Below are 17,412 nucleotides of genomic sequence, written 5' to 3' on the forward strand. Positions count from 1 at the left end.
CTCTCTCTCTCTCTCTCTCTCTCTCTCTCTCTCTCTCTCTCTCTCTCTCTCTCTCTCTGTCCCTCTCCCTCTGTCTTTTTCCTGTCGTCTACTTTCTTTACTCTGCCCGCCCGATTCGCGAGCTCTCGCTAAAATTTCCTCCAGCATCCTCGACGCGCCGTCACGGATAACCGCGGCGTCCCGACGCCGTAGACTGGCTGCTCTTGGCTTTTTTACTCTTGGGTAGCGAATACGCTCGATCGCGCATCTAGGCCGACGCTTATGGCGCTTTGAATTCCTCGTTCGCAGTCAGACCGGAAGTCAATCGGTGATCTCTTTAATCAATGTCTTTCCTATGCGGCGTCTCGACGTCGATGATCACGTGATAAATTTTACAGAATAATTTCTACGTCCTTCTCGTTGCATTAAACGCGTATTTCAGCCTGTATTATTTTCATTGGTCCAGTCGCGTTTATTTTATTTTTCGTAGATTTTTTTTTTCACTCTCAATCACCCTAATCTTCCTACGGAGATTCGAGATTTTATTATTGTGTCTATTGGGATTTCGTATGCGAGTCTCGTCGAGTCCAGTTAACGAAAATCATACGATTACACATGAGAACCTCTGACTAACTGGCTGGCTATTACGGGATATGACGTGTTAATCATCGTCTCTTTAGTATGATAATCCATCCGTAATATCCATTAGCCTATCAAAATAGACCTCGCTCGTTAAATCATCGCTCATAGCACTGCGCCACAGTGCAACATAAAGGCGATGCCGATGGTTTCGCGCGACTTGATGCTTTGAAAATTTTAATTATTAATCCCCAGGCGATTACCAAGGATTCTTCGTGCCTTGTAAATTCTCTAGCTCTCCATAGGATTCACCGTAGTAACAACGAAGCAGTCGTGCTTCGATGTACACGTAACTCGTGTCTACTCGTTACTTCAAGGCTGACGTTACGGCCGCGACAGGTTGCACGAGTAAAATTGAAATTTCCCATCCATTAACGTAATTACGTACGAGCGCTCGTACGTTGTAATATTTTTAATAACCGGACGATCAAACGAATTTATTATCCGATTCAATAGTGCGTGACGTCATTCCCAATACCTTCGTGCCGCGATGGTATTTAAAATTCTTTTTCGAAATGATGAATATTGAAATTTCATCTATGGCGATAACCCTGTATAATCTCCCTTTTTGCCCTTGGTAATCCTCCACGTAATTCTCCCTTTCGTCCCCCTCACCCCCCCCCCGCTCGTCTCTCTCCTTCTCTTCGAGTATACATCGCTGTGTCCCCACGTTGAAAACGCACCCGCAACATTTCGAGGGCAGATGTCACACGTCAATCAATAATTGTAGTAAATCCGGGAATTCGTGATTAAGTGGGTAAAACGCGTGAACGGACGTAGCCGCAATCTCGAATTAATTGACGCAGTCCATCCCACGATTTGCCACCCTCCGTCGAGGGGCCGTGCCCCAGCCCTCTCTCGCAGACGGGAAATAAATAGCGTTAAAATGACTTTACAACCTCATCGGAAAGTTCTCATGTGTCCCATAGAATTGCAGGGAGCTTTTCTCGTCCCATCATACCCCTGGATTATCTTGAGAGGGGTTAGCTGCCGTCGTTCCTGGAAATAGCTATTAGGAAAATAGTCTTCCAGGAGACGACCAAGTTCTTCGTTACAGGAGACACTCCCGTCGAGATGGTCTAGACGCCTATAGATAGTCGCCCAGAGAGTCTTGCATGTAGAAGCAGACGGTTCTCTCGCTCTCTCTCTACGTTTTCACGCAGATTTGCTCAAAGCAAGAGAATCTGGGTGGCAGCTGAGCTGGCTGGCGCGCGGGAACAGGGGAGACGCGTGTAGTACGTGGATGAGGTTGAGGATGCTACGGATGAAGAGGAGGCGAACGTTTACCCAGCCTCAATCTGGGAGCATGTGATCTTCGTGCTTCCTTTTCCTTTTCCCTTGCACTTTGAATACAGCAAGACGACGTTATCGCGCGCCGTACGTGACCTGACCTCTCCACTGCCATTTCCCTGACAGCAGTTTGGCTGCATCAGGTGGCGCCAAGGAAATAACCAAAAGAAACAATTTTTATGCATATACAGCTCGTAAACGTGCCTGTCAGATTTTTGACAGCTGTCATCTCGCCCCTTTTCACTATTATCATATAATCAAAAGACGTCACAATTCGTAGTAAGTAGATAGAAATTTTTCTTTACTCCTACAATACAGACGGTGTCTCATAGGAGAAACGGCCGAGTTAAGCCGAACAGCTCATTTGAATTCACGCGACGGCGACGCTACGCGGGGCAAGGACGCACCCTGATAGATACAATACAGAGTCTAACTCCTCATGGCTCTAACCCCTTACAAGGGGCCAGCGCCGTTGCCTGCGGCGGTACAATTGCCGACGTTGGACGTGTTTCATTAACGCGGACACAGCACGTATCTACTGCCTTTCTACGGACCCAGTAACGTAGCCAACCTACCCCTATACTTGTTACTCGGCAACTCGTCAGACTCGTCTTCGTAATCTCGTCTAGCACTACGTGGTGCTCTTCGGTTTCCGTCAACCCCGCTGAGACACGATCATCTAGGGAAACTTGCGTATTTCACTCGCCAAATGACACTCGCTCAAGATTACAAATGACGACAGCGCACAGAACGGAGTTACGAGAATAATGAATAGTATGCATTGCACAATACAATCATAATATTCAAATATATTTTCACGTATTTCGTATACATATATTTATATCAATCAATCAAATACGCGTTATACACGTAAAAACGTCATACGTCAAATCTTAAAATAATCTTAAGAAAACGTATTCACAAAATATTTAGTCACTGTGTCACCCGTAATACAGCAAAATTTCATCACAAGAAATTACCTTAGTAGTACGACACGACGAAATACATATACGAAGCTTCAGATTTACTTCGCTCTATCCTGTTATTTCGGGCTAATTGAAACGTTAAGACGTACCAACGTCAAAAATCTTTATTTTCATTTTTTATCGAACCTACATACTTTCTATCTATCTCATTGTGAAACACTTCTCCAAGCCATATTGCGCAACACGATCGTTAGCCCGCCACGCGATCGGTCAAATCGGACTTAGTCGAAGTCGAGATCGGGCCGGTACCAAGCGCGAACTCGAACAAACTTCGGAACATGGAAACAGGTATAAGGCCCATACTAGACTACGTACGATAGAGTCGTCACACAGTGACGGCGAACTTGGCACGAACTCCAGGAGTTCGGTGCTCTGTTTAACTTTCCGGTAATTTGGTTAAGTCCATACGTATCCGCTTGTAATTTCCATTGAAATTGCAAGGGGTATACCTGATATTCATATGGAAGCGTGCATATCGTATATTTATTAAATAAAATTTAACTATATGTATGTACAGTAGAGAGGAAAGTATCGAAGCTGGCAAAAAGCTCTTTTACAACTTTCTGGGGAAGAGACGTATCGAATTTTAATCAATCACCTGAGAAGACAGTCGATCGAAGGAGCCAATCAGCCTACTTCTCACGGACACTTTCTTTCCCTTCGTTTTCTCTTTGCAGCCATTTTTCTACGTACCCTCTCCCCCCCTGCCCCCCCCTCCTTATATTTCTTCCCGCGATTCTTTTCGTCTACAATCGCCAACACCGTCAGCCCCCGTTACGAGATACCATTACGATAACCGCGGCAACGGACCTTCTGGAATTACATAGCGTACTGCGCGGAGACACGAAAACAGCATTTTACGAGGTATAATCAAGCGGCAACTGTACCGGCCAGATACGAGCCTTCGTGATCAGTCGCGGGAATAATGGAACGGTACATTTTTAACGCCCTACCAACAATAAAGCTAATAGTCAGCCAGGTACGCTTACAACATAGTATCCAGGTATACCGTGGTTTACGCTATTGAGCTTTTATTTTTTTTTATTTTTTTTTTCAACGGTGTAAAGTTTCAATGTACCAACCTACAAATTTAACGTACGGCTATACTCTGCTTTAATCGTACCTGATAAGGTATCAAAATAAATGCCAACGAAAAGGGTTTGAATCTAGGACGCGATCTAGGATCTATCTCAGGATCGATCGATCGGCAAAGTATTCACTCGAAGATCCAAATTCGTATTTCGGGTCAGCTAGATACGTTGTAGCGGGAGATTACGGATCGAACGCGGACACGCTATTAGCGGATTACCGCGCTAGGCGGAAACAATTTTCCGCGTTCGTTTTTCCGGATTTTCGTCGCGCAGCAGGACCAGCCACATCGACAGTAGCAACGAGGCTGCCTCGTACCGTGTTTCCCTCACTATCAGGCTTTTCCATTGCCCCTTCCTCTCCGCCCCACTGGTACGGTCGACTGCGTTCAGTATATGGATGAGGAATTCACGTTGGTTCTGTGCGCACGATTCCATGGGAAAATGCGTCGATATTACCGCTCTCGTTAGAGCCAACAAGAAATTCAAAATATTTCGTGAATTTTTTTTTTTTCTTTATTCTCTCATCAATTTTAAATCCAGTCGAAACTTTGGACCGTATGAAATTTTGAAATTTTTGTATTGTACAGTATGCTCGCTTTTAATAACAGTTTTTCATAAAGAGCATTAAATTAGCACTTGTTCGTTAGCGTAAAGAGCAAGTACAATTTCTGAGGACAGAAGAAATCAGACACGACGCTACTTTTCAGCCTCGGGGCGCAAAGTAATTGCCAGGGCGTGGGTGTTTACGCAAATATGCATATTTTCATAAAGGAGTCTCGCCGGGAAATGGAACCGTCAGTATTTTTATTTTTACATAATAAAACCGTGAAACATGTTATTTTACATTTTCTTCTTTTTTTTTTCATGGAATCTCGTTTAACTGGTTGCAATGTACCTACGACTATAAAGGTAGACAGAAGATACCAATAGAGTGAATCGAAGGGTAATTTCGTGCAGGTCCCATCGATCTCTTAACCAACCCCCGAGACTCACCCTCTATCAGGTACTCGAAATGCGTTAACCTCATCCCCCAAGGGGGGTCGAACGGCAGTTCTCTTTCGAAAAGCTTCGTCAGGCGAGTAGCCATTCGGCATGGTAAATTTTCAAAATATCCTCTCAAATTGAGTAAGCCTTAAATTCCCAGCGCTCGAAGTGCCATTCAACGGTACCATTCCCGCTCCCTAACCCCTAACCCCGCCCCCCCCGGCCACCCTTAGAGCTGCGCTGCCAACGGCCTACAGCGCCGCTCTGCATGCTGGGTATCAATTTTATGTGTCGGTAGGGCGATATCGCGTACCCACTGCGCTCTTGTTTATGGCTGTATTAATTATTCGTATCGCGTACCGGAGACCCGGTCGGGGTTGTATTCCAGTATGCGTTCCCCTGCAGTTGCAGCGCATCCGTGCTTGTTTCAAGCCATCCGATACCAGTTTAAGAGGCACGTTCCATTTACGTGCAATTTACAGCTGGTAATAGTATCCGCCAGTGACGCGCATACGTACATACTTCACTGACCAAAGTACCCGGCAAGGTCGTCCTGCCCTTTCTGTGAATCGTACATAAATTTTTCTACATACGAGGAGAACCAGGCACACGAGTAATCATGCACGGTTGAAAATTTTATAAAAATAAATATATCCACCGTGAAAAATGCGTATGACAATTATACGTAAAGCCTTTACTAAGGTGAAAACACATGAACGATCGCGTCGGCCAACAGCGCATGGAAACGGCACGATTCCATTTGTTTCGCAAAATCCACCGTTTGATCCGCAGAAACCAAGTGAAAAATATGCTTCCACCGGGAAGGAAATTTCGTAGCCGACGCGCAATATCCCACGGTGGTACAAAAGCAAAGCACAACGCTCTGACTCTGCCGCTGTGCGGATACCGGTCAACAATTTAGCTTCGTTACCTTCGTCAAACAAAACTCAGTGGCTGATGCGCAACAAGCGAAACGTCCGGATGGTCGCTGGATATTTCATTTCTCCGACCGCCAAGCTAACGAACGCCTCGCGATGCTCGTAGAGCGGAATGTCGTTCGTCTGACGGAATCGTGAATTTTGATCCAGTCCCGTGATCTATGGATCGCCAATAACTACGTACCAGCTGTTTCGAACCATAGTAAAAATCAACCCGTAAAATATAGATTGAACATTTCTACCCCCCTATCGAAATTCACAATTTCCACACAGGGTCGCAATTGTTTTTATATACTACCATTGATATATCAGGAAAGTCGTAAGTTTCTGTAAGCACTTACACGATATTTTAGCATGGCAATGTTGCCTTCCTGATTTAACACTCGCATTTACATTTAGAGAAGGTTTTCGCCGCCGTTCACAGTATACACGGTTAGACTAATCGACCCTATATAAAATTGGCACGACAGAGCCCGCCCCCCCCCGACCCCGTAAGGGGTAGTTTAATGCGGGAAAAACGCTCCCTTGAGATTTTATGGTGATGTTTATGGTTTTTCAAGTGCATCAACGAGATATCTTTGTGCTTGTAGCTCCTCGTTGGCAACAACAGCCCTTATACGGAAAAGGAACAGGTCTTCGATCCGCCAATAGTGGCTACTAAAATACGTTTCATCCCTTACACCTCCCACGTGCGTACAGTCTGCATGAGGGTGGAGTTATACGGCTGTGCCTGGAACGGTAAGTAAGAAATTATTGAAATTAATTATTTTTCCCGGGTTAAATTTTCCTCTAGCTCCCTTCAGACTGTGAATGGATATACGGAAAGCTATCCTTTCTCTGTGCCAAGATGAAGATCGCGGTGCTTTCAGAATTCTCGTGTAAACGCAAATGCAAGTATATATGGCGCAACGCGCAGAGCGAATGTCTGGCTGAGCGAACTGGGGGATTTTCCACTCGAGTCGCGTCGTCCTTTATTTTCTTGACGAGCGTGTCTACCGCCACGCGCGTGTCTCAGATTAACTTAGATTTATGATAGTCGGCAATAGCACAGCTGCGTCTGCATTAATCCAGTCCGAAATGGTCCGCCGAATTAGGTGCCTTCCACTTAGCCATATGTGCTTTTGACTGGATACCACACCATTGGTCCATGAAGCGACTGTTCATGAATATATAGGGTACCTATATGGTAACATCCGTTAAATAAAATGTATACGGGATAATGAAGTTAGTTGACATTCGAATAAGCGGCCTCTGGAGCGTGAATTTCTCTACGAAATTATACTGGGTTATTCGGAATTTATATATGCCCAAATAACTATTAAAACGTATATGCAGGTTTCGTGCCATATGCGACATTCGAATTAGCAGCTATAGCATGCTTAGCCGTTTGGTTTCGTACACTCGGTTTACCGTTATAACCTATAAGTGAAAAAGTCAAGTTTTCATTTACATCGATCCACACGAGACGCCGACGTCACTGCAGCCATGTCGTCGCGAAGTCATTCCCTTTGTTCGTTCTCGCTTTTCGAAATTGCTTCGCAGAACTTGCTATCCGACGTAATAGACGCAGAGAGTGGTGGCGGTGGTGCCTGATAAAGTGTCAGAGAATAAGAGGGATTTAGAGAATTAGTTGAATTCACTGTCGCCCAATTACAGAATTAGAATTGCCTAGGGCCTAGTATACAGGGTGTCCCAGAACTATCTTTACACCTGAAAATGGACTGTACCTGGAGCTCCTTCCTACCCTCCGCAAAGCATTTGTCGAAACTCGCAATAGTTTTTATATGGGAAGCACTTAATATGCACAAATTAGAACGAAGGATTTCCGAGCTGCGTGGCGAGAGGTACAGTCGTGTAAGGCAAAGGTCAGCTGCTTCAGAGAGATCGCGCGATTAGCAGTTAATTCACGGTCCAAGCGTCAAGTGTATTTTTTCGCTATTTCTACGCATCTTGAGGATCCTCGAAAAGCTTTACTATAGATATATATGTAAAATCTTGTCTGCGTTCATTTCTCAAAAGGATAACCGTGTTCCAGGCAATTCGGAATCGTAAAGACGTAAAGCAGGGAATCGAGAGATACCGAATTGAAATCACCGTGGTAAACGTACCAGTTGCTTGAACTGTCCACTCTCGAGGACTCTGTCGTAATACCCCCTCAAAGCCTCCGCGGATAATCGCCTGAATCTGGGCTAAAAACTTGCAATAATAATAATTCCGTATAAAACGAAAACGTCACAGTAATCCAAGACTTACCGATAGTACTACCGAGCAATGGTTTACCTTTTTTTCTCTTTAGTCTCGACATCGGTTTTTTTTTTTTTTTTTTTTTTTTCGCTAGTAGACACTCCCGCTAATCCGACAAATGGCTAATGGACGCTCGAACGTCCACGAGCTCGTGTGACTTCTATAAAAATTTAAACGTATCACGTCCGAACCATTTATCGTGATTCCGCAAAAACACAATGAGACACTCACTTCCGCGTACGTGTTTCCAGAGGGCCTCGTATCCTATTCTATGACTCAAGGAATCCAACGTGGCTCAGAAGTTGACCTCTCCGACAGGACGTACGATGGCAAGGAAGAAGCAGGTTATCTCTCCGGGGGACTGGGACAGCTGGTTGATGGGCAGAAGGGCTCGGATAATTTTCGGCTGGATGTGAACGGCAATGGAAAAGGTGAGAATTCCATGTGAATAGTTTACTTAAAAATTTCTATAAAAAATGTATGCTCACCAAATCTAGGTTATTTTTGTAAAATCAATAATACTTGAAGCACAGGCGCATTTCTTGGATCACAAGGATATTCACTCGGACTCGGCGAAGCTTTGCGCAAACAGTCTCGCTACACTCGAATCCGTTCAGATTTACATTTATATTGAACCGCAAGCCTAGTTCAAGCTGTGCTTCTGTTTACCCGGGGATGCCTGATACGTTTATGTCTTTCCGTTTACGAGTAACCCACTCGTGCGGCGGACTTGTTTTTAACGGTTTAAGCACAAAAGGGAACACCTGTACACTGAATATCTACTAGGGTTGGCTTAAATGCTTTGAAACTACTAAACTCGTACGTTTTGTTCTGAACGAGCTTTTATGTCGTTAAATCTAGTTTCCAATATACTATGCGGTAACATTGTTAAGGAAATCACCAAGTACTTAACTCGATACAGTAGAAATAAGTGTCGTAATTTATATGGTTAATTGAGATTGTTTGAACACGAAATTGATGAATATCAACGATTCTTTTCTTGAAACAGTTTTCGCAATATACGTGACGAAACGAATTCAGATATTTTCTATATTTGAAAATAGCACAATTGGAAAATTTTATTCAACGTAATACTGAGATATTCTAGAATGGGCATTGTAACGTAATATTTCGAGAGTAGGATATCTTAATATATGATATTTTACCTTATATAAGAATCTGTATGGAATCTGATAATACATTTTTCCGTCTTTGATCAAAATTTATCTGTTGTACGAGGAAGACACAAAATTGTTTTGTTTGTGGTTTTTAATAATATTATTGTCTTTCAATCCTTTCTTTGTAATATTAAAAAAAAAAGTTGCTGACATAAAGAATTTTGAGATACGACAGTAATGAACTGTAAAGCAAAGGAAATAGCGGTTACTTTGCAAAGTGCTTTCCGAACAAGTATCAAACCTGTTACGTATATCTATATACAGCTATATCTAGTATCAGCTGCAAATTGCAAAGTATTTACTCAAGCGACAAAATTAACATAATCTCAAGGAGAATTATATAGGTCAGGATGAAATGGCAGGTATAAAACAGATGATGCTTCGTTATAAAAAAAAAAAATCGGAGAACCCTACTTCAAAGCTACTATCAAAAATATCCCAAACGACATCCTAACCTATCAAAGAATACAGAAGCTCAGCCACCCCACAGGAACAGGAGGATCGAAACATTTCCAACTTTTAATGACTTTTCAGACTCTTAACTTGACTGATCCTTTCCAGCACGGTGTTACCGACCCTCTATTTTTCGTATGCCCCTCTTAGATATTTCGTAAAAAACTTTTGAGTGAGGTAACGTCCACTAAACTGCTGACGAAACACACATACAGTTAGTACAGTCAATTTTTCAAAAGTCAATTAAAAATTTTATAGGCATGTTAAAAATAAAAATCTGTCTATTTACAAAACAATTGCAGTTCGCGAGCTACTTTTAGAATTTTTTCTCAAGATTGAACATAATGCACTGAAAATGTAGAACGTTAAGAGGATCATATAGAAATAGATGGATAGTAAAATAATAGGACAGACGATTGCACGGTAGAGGTAGGTGCTAGGGTCACAGATATAGAAATACCGGGCGAACAGTATGATAAGAGGCCAAGTGTGTATTCCACAAATGCAACTAGACAATCCGAACATAAATTACGCTTATGATTTTAATAACCCTACGATCCTAAAGTTATTGGTCTGAGGTTTTAAAATTCCACTAGTTTCGGAGTTTCACACTGCGAGAGTTCCCATGAAACGACCACTGAGAATCCACGTAGAATTGCTTTAATGAAAGCATTGTTGAATTCCATTGTCTTCGTTATTGCGTGATTTACTGTATACATGCCTCCTCGCGATGTTATATCCTTGTATACGTTGCCGCACGAAAACCTGAGCTTTATACTTTTATTTGCTCAACGCTAAAGCTTCGTCGTTATCCTTCTCTTTAAGGTTACGAGTGGGTAGGCTGGAGAAACGATACGCCCAGCATGCTTGGTCGTCCAGTGGAAATAACCTTTGAATTCGACTACTCAAGAAATTTCACAGCGATGCACCTGCACACCAATAATTTCTTCACTAAGGACGTGCAGGTAATTTATAATTGAATTATGTCAATAACACAAATGCTATTGCCAATAATTTATTTTTCCATCTGTCGTCCAGGTATTCTCCCACGCAAAAGTCTACCTGAGCATCGTTGCCAATCAGTTCAACGGAGAACCTGTCCATTTTTCCTATATGCCTGATTTGGTTCTGGAACAAGCACGTGATGTCACGATAAAGCTCCATTCACGTGCCGGGCGTTACTTAAAGCTACAGCTGTACTTTGCAGCACGCTGGATCATGCTCAGCGAGGTTATATTTGAATCAGGTAAATAGAAACGTTACTAACAAAATAACATTACGATTCCAGTACATTGCTTATGGAATTGTAAAAAAATGCCTGCGCTCGTACATGGCACAACAATGTCCCGACCTGCTCGTGAACCATCGACAAGAAATATTTTGCCAGAGTCTCCATCGTCCCTTCAGACTTTCAACGGCAGCGTCATAAGGAAGGAACTGGCCACAGCAAGAACCACCACCAATCCACCCCCTCTAACTCGACTAAACTTATTGACAGCTCGCGCTAGCTTTGCAAGGGATAAAGCTCGACTTGTTGACTGCTCCGGGTGTCGTTAATCATTCGCGAGCCCCTCACGAGCTTCGTTGCGCTTGCACGCTACCTCGAGCTGACGGCCTCCTACAGGAACAGACTCCATCCTTGCTACCGTGGCAAGCTCGACGTTCAAATGCTTCAGTGAACCGCGTCATCGATAAGAAATCACAGCGTCGTCCCGTTACTGTTGACAATCGAGTTGTATACCGTCATTAGAAGTACACAATCAATTTTGCACGAGAAATTAAAAAAAGGCATATTCGCGTTCTTTCTAATTTTACCTTTAATAAAGAAAACAAAAATCCACAGCTCTTTACCTCACGTCATTATTCACCGCCCTCTATATACCCGTGAACATCATATACACTGTACATCTTACGAGGGGCGGTACGTCTGGAGAAGCTTTAAAATTTCCAAATCCACCCTCTTCGCTGCCGTGTGCTTTTCGCGTCGCGCCACGACGATAAGTGTCTCGAGGATGGCGTTTGGTAAGCTCGACGAGCTTAAAAAGAGTGACTTTCATTGTCCCCGATAGCCGTGCGAGAAAAAACCGCAGGCCTATTTCTGACGCAAGATTCTCTTTGCACGCAGTTATTTCCGAATGGAACAACACCGACGAGGAGGAGAACAAAAACAGAAGTACCATTGTCCTGGCTACTGGGAGTCCCTATCAGAATAACGAGGGTCCACTACAGAGGGATGAAGTGAAGGCTACTTTTAATAAGGAAGAAAATAACGATAACGTCTGTAAGTTCAGACCTTGCTTTTTTACTCTATTACGTATTCTTTGACAATGAATAGAAAAGCTTAATGATTATGGGGAATAGAGTTCTACTGATATAATTTATTTTCCTGTACAGATTTATCCGTACACATTGAAATATACCCATTCATCTATATGGCAAACGAGTCATTGTCAAAGAAAATCGTTGAAATTCTTATCACAGTCGTGTCACGAGGAACAAAGAACGTTAATTACATTGCAACGTAAAGGGATATCATAAGAAATCTCAAGAGAAATCATCCAGTCTTATAAAAAAAGCCTGGACAAATGAGACATCATTATAGCCACTGTAATACCACAGCAAAGTGAGCATCCAAATGAAGGCTTGTTATTAGAGAAAATGAAAAATATTATCACGAGTGTATGTGCGAATAAGGGACGATAGTAAAGTTCTGAGCAACATGGTTGGGATTTACATGGAAGTTGAAAGCATAGAAAACTCGGTAGGCGATAGAATTCTTAGGAATTTGTCAAATTGTCAGGCGGGTACCCTTAGCGATGTCATGACGTCATAACGTCGAGACGCTCTATCTCAGGGAAACGAAAGAATAAAGCTTTCACGTTGTCATATGCGCGCTATACAAAAGAACGACTTACGAATAACGCTGGAGTCCTTTGCATTTGTCACGTGAATCTCGAATAAAAATATTATATTCTCTCATTTACGATCATTGGCTAGAACTGACAACCCCTCGAGACAGAGGGCAGAAACATTCATTTGTGCTTGCGTGCGTCTGTGTATATATGTATATATATGTATATATGTATATTGCGCAACGCTCCTACTGCGAAATACTCATGCGAAACGCAAACGACACACAGTGCTTTGAAAAGAGAGCCCGACAACTCTGTTCCGTTGTACCGTAATGGCATTTGCACGACTGCCCTTTTATCCTTCTCCTAGCTGACCCCATGCCACCCCTGTGTAACCATTGCTATACGTTCCTGCGGGGATGCTGATTCAAAGTGTCCAGACTTACCTGCTCACTAGTTACTTCGCGACCAACGCAATCGTCACTTATTCGACCCTTCATATATATATTATATAAACACATGCACACATGGTATATCAGCTATGGAGCACGTTTCCGGTTCGCGGTGAAAGGTTGCACGATTTCGAAAATCTGATGTGACAACCGACGAATAATTTTATTTGCGCATCGATTATTGTTAGTTTAAATTCATTTCGCGAATTAAACACATTAGCTTTGCCATTTTAAGTGATATTGAAAAAAGTTAAACGCAATTATCTTTGAGCATGAAAAAAGAATGGAGCTTAAAGAAAAGTTCACGCTGGTAGCATAAATAATATGTGAGATATTTGCATTCGAAATTTCCAAAGTTTTTGACAGAATTCCGATACTAACGGAATATAATATATACTTGCTTTACAATTAGTTACGTGCAGCAGCTTCACGCCGAACATGCGATTCGTAATTGTTTTGAGGTACGCGTTCAGTCGGACGCAAACCCGTAACACGGTGGGTATTACATAGTCCAATGTTATTTTTCTTTAGTATAAGCTGTAAGGCTATATAGGATACTAAGGCTACTTAGACTGGAATGGCTGCGACCAGGAGCGCGTACGGCTGCAAATGCACCAGGAACACTAAAAATCCAAAAAACTCCCGTAGACTCCAAAATCGCGAGGGATACGTAGAATGCAAAATGAAATATATAAACTTACAACATATAATTCAAAATATAGCATTGCAATACGTTTTACGAAACGTGTACGGGTTTGCGTCTGACTGAACGCGGACCTTAAAACAATGACGAATCGCATGTTCGGCGTGAGGGTGCAGCACGAAGCTAAGGCGGGAGGCCAGTATTGGAAATCTGTCAAGAAGTTACCAAATTTCGAACTCAAATATCTCCTTATTACGTATGCTATTCGTTGTGTGCTATAAAATTTTTTAAAAAACTATACATTATCGTTAACGAATATAAAGATGCAAAACACTGAGAAATATTAAAAGATAGGGGCAACGAGGGACAAGTCAGAAATTACAAAATTCACGACATGCATCGCGAATTAATAATTAATTAGTAACGTAGAATTGTTATAACAATCCTAAATTATCACACGCATACTTCGTAACACCTTTCATCCATAGGTTATGCATACATAGAATTGCACAAAATTGCACAAAATTGCACAAAATTGCACAAAGTGGCACGATACGAATTAGTGTGATCGTCACAAATGGGTCTTTGAAGTCGAGATCCTGTAAACGGTTCATCGAACGGGTGACCGACCGAGACGTTTAGATGTTCCTGGGTATAAGACACCACATACCGTGGTGCACTTCATTAATTATTGCGAATCGTGCCTATGTGTATCGAGCACTGCTAGACTTGGCGGCTAATTTGAACAGTTTATATGTTTTAGGTATCAGATTACGTCATAAAAACTTTTAATTTTAATCTCTATTCTCCTTTCATGCTGTATGCCTAATGCATTTGACTTTTGTCCATATCACTTGAAATGGCAAAGATAATTTATTTTATTTGCGAAAAAAAAAATGAAGCGAACAACAATAATACATACATCGATGCACAATAAAAAAATATTCAATGTTTTGTGCATCGTAACCCACACACTCCGTATATGCATAAATCTAAAAGGGTATACACAGTGTAATTTCCATACTGAAAATATCCCTGAAAGTAGCTACGTACAGACGTGTGTACGACCCTTTATCGAATTAAGCTCTTATTCCGTCGATATTTCAGTCCCTGACAAGAGCAAGGAGCCAGAATCCAGACAGTTCATTGGTCTAGTGATAGGGATACTGACGACCGTCATCGTGATGCTACTCGCGGCCATCACGTTCATCTTCTACAGGAGCAGAAGGCTTAAGACTACCCTGACGGCGCCCACCTTTTACGACCAACACGGAGATCTGAAGGTAAGATTTATTTTTCTGAGATTCGAGACGCCGAGGCGTCTTCAATGGCGGTTGTCGAGAGCGTCGGGACGCATGGCTGGAAATAAAACCCCAAGGGGTGCTGGGGGATTACCGGGACGCCAGTGTCCAACCGGACGCGATTGGACGGCTGCACGTATAATGCAACCTACCAATTGCCATGGCGCACTAAAGCATATCTTTTCCCAGATGCGTAGTACATCACGGTTTCCACGTACCTGGAAACTGCCATTGTGGTATCCAGTTCTGGGAAACGTCCTGGAATTTTTTTTTTATTTTTGTCCTTTCCCGGATCCTTTTATTTATTTATCAGCCAAGTCCGATCCGAGGACGACGTTACCCACCACCAGGAGAAATCATCCCACTCTCCTCTTCCGTAAGGAAAGGACGACAAAGGAATACTAACTCCATTCCATTCTCGTGTGCTCGACCGTTCACCAGCTTTCAAGTGGTTTGCCTCAGACTTCCGCTTCTTGAAAAATATCGAAAAATCAAACGAAATCTTTTTATCGCGCTATCGTCAATGTGCTTCGCATTTTTAACGCGCCGCCCTGTTCTTACATGACGACTTATATTGACTTAGTGCGATTTTATATTGGTCGGGTACGCCAATGGTTTCCTAAAGAAAATATGAATCTAAGCCAATTTTCTGGTGGGAATTAAAATCGAAGACGTTGTTCATTATATCTATATATGTATACTTCGGCGTCGAGACGTTTAAAGCCATGTGGTAAATAGACAGAATATTTGATAAATGTATACTGAAAACTTGCACAGCTAAAATAGGATATTGCGAAACTATAAATTGTCTTTATCGAGAATGACGGCTGGCAGAAAATAATTAGTGAGGTGTCCGATTAAACTCAGGCGTATTGATGAATTTAAAAATGGAAGAATTGGCATTCTAAATATTTCATAAGACTTCATCAGTTATATAAATTCGAGCGATTTAGCAAGTTCCGTACAGGCAATGCAGGTTGAAAGAAGAAAATCGGTATTTAATTTATAAAAATGTATACCCATTCAATTCGTGAGCCCCGATAAATGCAGGCATTCGTGAAATGTCCCGAGTGTTCATAAAAACTATCCCGGCCGTCTCTTTATAACGAGACAAAGTGCATTTGATATCTCTAGACGTTAAAAATAAAACCATGGAATTTAATGCCTTTCGTAAGATTCCATTTAATCCTCGAGTGTAATATCACTGAATGCCGGACCGCCGCAGGGATAATTAAAACTAGAAGAGAAGCAGTAAATACGGGCATCAAAGTGTCGAGATATTTCACTGAAGTCTTTATAAATTTTTAATTGACGGTAATATTATACAATTTCCCTCAGACGTACTAATAGTACAAGTTAGCTCTACGTATATACACGTGGTAACGTTAATATTTTTCAAAGCAAACGAGAGCACTTCCTCTGAATCGATCTGCATAGATATATTGCAGTTTACGCTCTGCCTCCGTATCGCAATCAAGCAAGCTCCTTCGCCCTCTGTATTTCTTGTCGTACAATTTCCATTGTCAGAGATAACATCATTCAACTAGTCACAGAAAAGCGGACAAGGCGGTCGAGACAAGCGAGGGAGCTTATAAAGAGAAAAGAAGCTAAAGAAAAAAAAGTCCAAGCAAAGAATTCACCGGCAGCACTCTTCGAGATTTTCGAAACCTTTTAACTTTTTAATTCTTCCCAAGACGCGAAGCTGCCACTCAAAAAGTGACGGGATCGAGCGAGACTAGGTCGGACGCGATCGAGATCCCTCGAGGTAACGAGGCCTCCCTAATGCGAGTCAGTTGACTAGTGGTAGCGAGAGAGAGAAGAAGGAAAGGAAGAACGGTAGAAGGTGGTGGAGAAATAAAAAAAGAAAAGAGACGGAAGCAGGTAAAGGACGAAGGGAAATAAAGGAAAGAACGTAGAGACGAGGAGAGAACGCATGAGCTCTACCGGGTCCCCCAGGTTTCGCGAAAATGGTCGATCAAAGTTTTTCACAAGATTGGACTAGCGGCCCGGAGGAGGCGAAGGCTTCCTTGCCAGGACGATAAGCACCATCGAAACCAATATTATTCCTGTTAAAATCTTTTTATTGGCTCTCGCGTCTCGAGGTTCCTCGGGCCGGGTCGCGCGCTGACTCCACTTAATTAGAGTGGCAAGAGCCAAAGGGAGCGTCGGAAATAGGTATTACAGCGTAGCTAGACGACGTGCTCTATCACCATCATTCGTTGAGGGGGTCTGAACAACCCTAGTTTACTATACCTAGTTGAACCTCTCTCTCCACACTTCCCGCATTAGCCACCTGCTACTTGTCTCACTGTCACCCTAACGACTACCGCGAACTGACCCCCTATCGACCTCATCGTCGTCTTCCAGGTAGCCGACGTTCAC

The 17,412-nt window shown here is 42.6% G+C and overlaps 1 protein-coding gene across 3 annotated transcripts in view; it reads left to right on the top strand.

Moving 5' to 3' along the window:
* Positions 1-17,412, top strand: part of LOC107263531 (discoidin domain-containing receptor 2) — a 97,104-nt gene that overhangs the window by 65,745 nt on the left and 13,947 nt on the right. For all 3 annotated transcript variants that reach the window (XM_025080642.1, XM_015730851.2, XM_025080641.1), the window contains 6 exons: positions 6,498-6,645; positions 8,403-8,582; positions 10,608-10,747; positions 10,821-11,028; positions 11,908-12,063; positions 14,837-15,012. In XM_025080642.1, the coding sequence (XP_024936410.1) occupies positions 6,498-6,645; positions 8,403-8,582; positions 10,608-10,747; positions 10,821-11,028; positions 11,908-12,063; positions 14,837-15,012 (1,008 nt within the window). The remainder of the gene's footprint in view (positions 1-6,497; positions 6,646-8,402; positions 8,583-10,607; positions 10,748-10,820; positions 11,029-11,907; positions 12,064-14,836; positions 15,013-17,412) is intronic.

This window comes from Cephus cinctus, unplaced genomic scaffold (genome assembly GCF_000341935.2).
Source record: "Cephus cinctus unplaced genomic scaffold, Ccin1 Ccin1_scaffold0153, whole genome shotgun sequence".
Classification (NCBI taxonomy): domain Eukaryota; kingdom Metazoa; phylum Arthropoda; class Insecta; order Hymenoptera; family Cephidae; genus Cephus; species Cephus cinctus.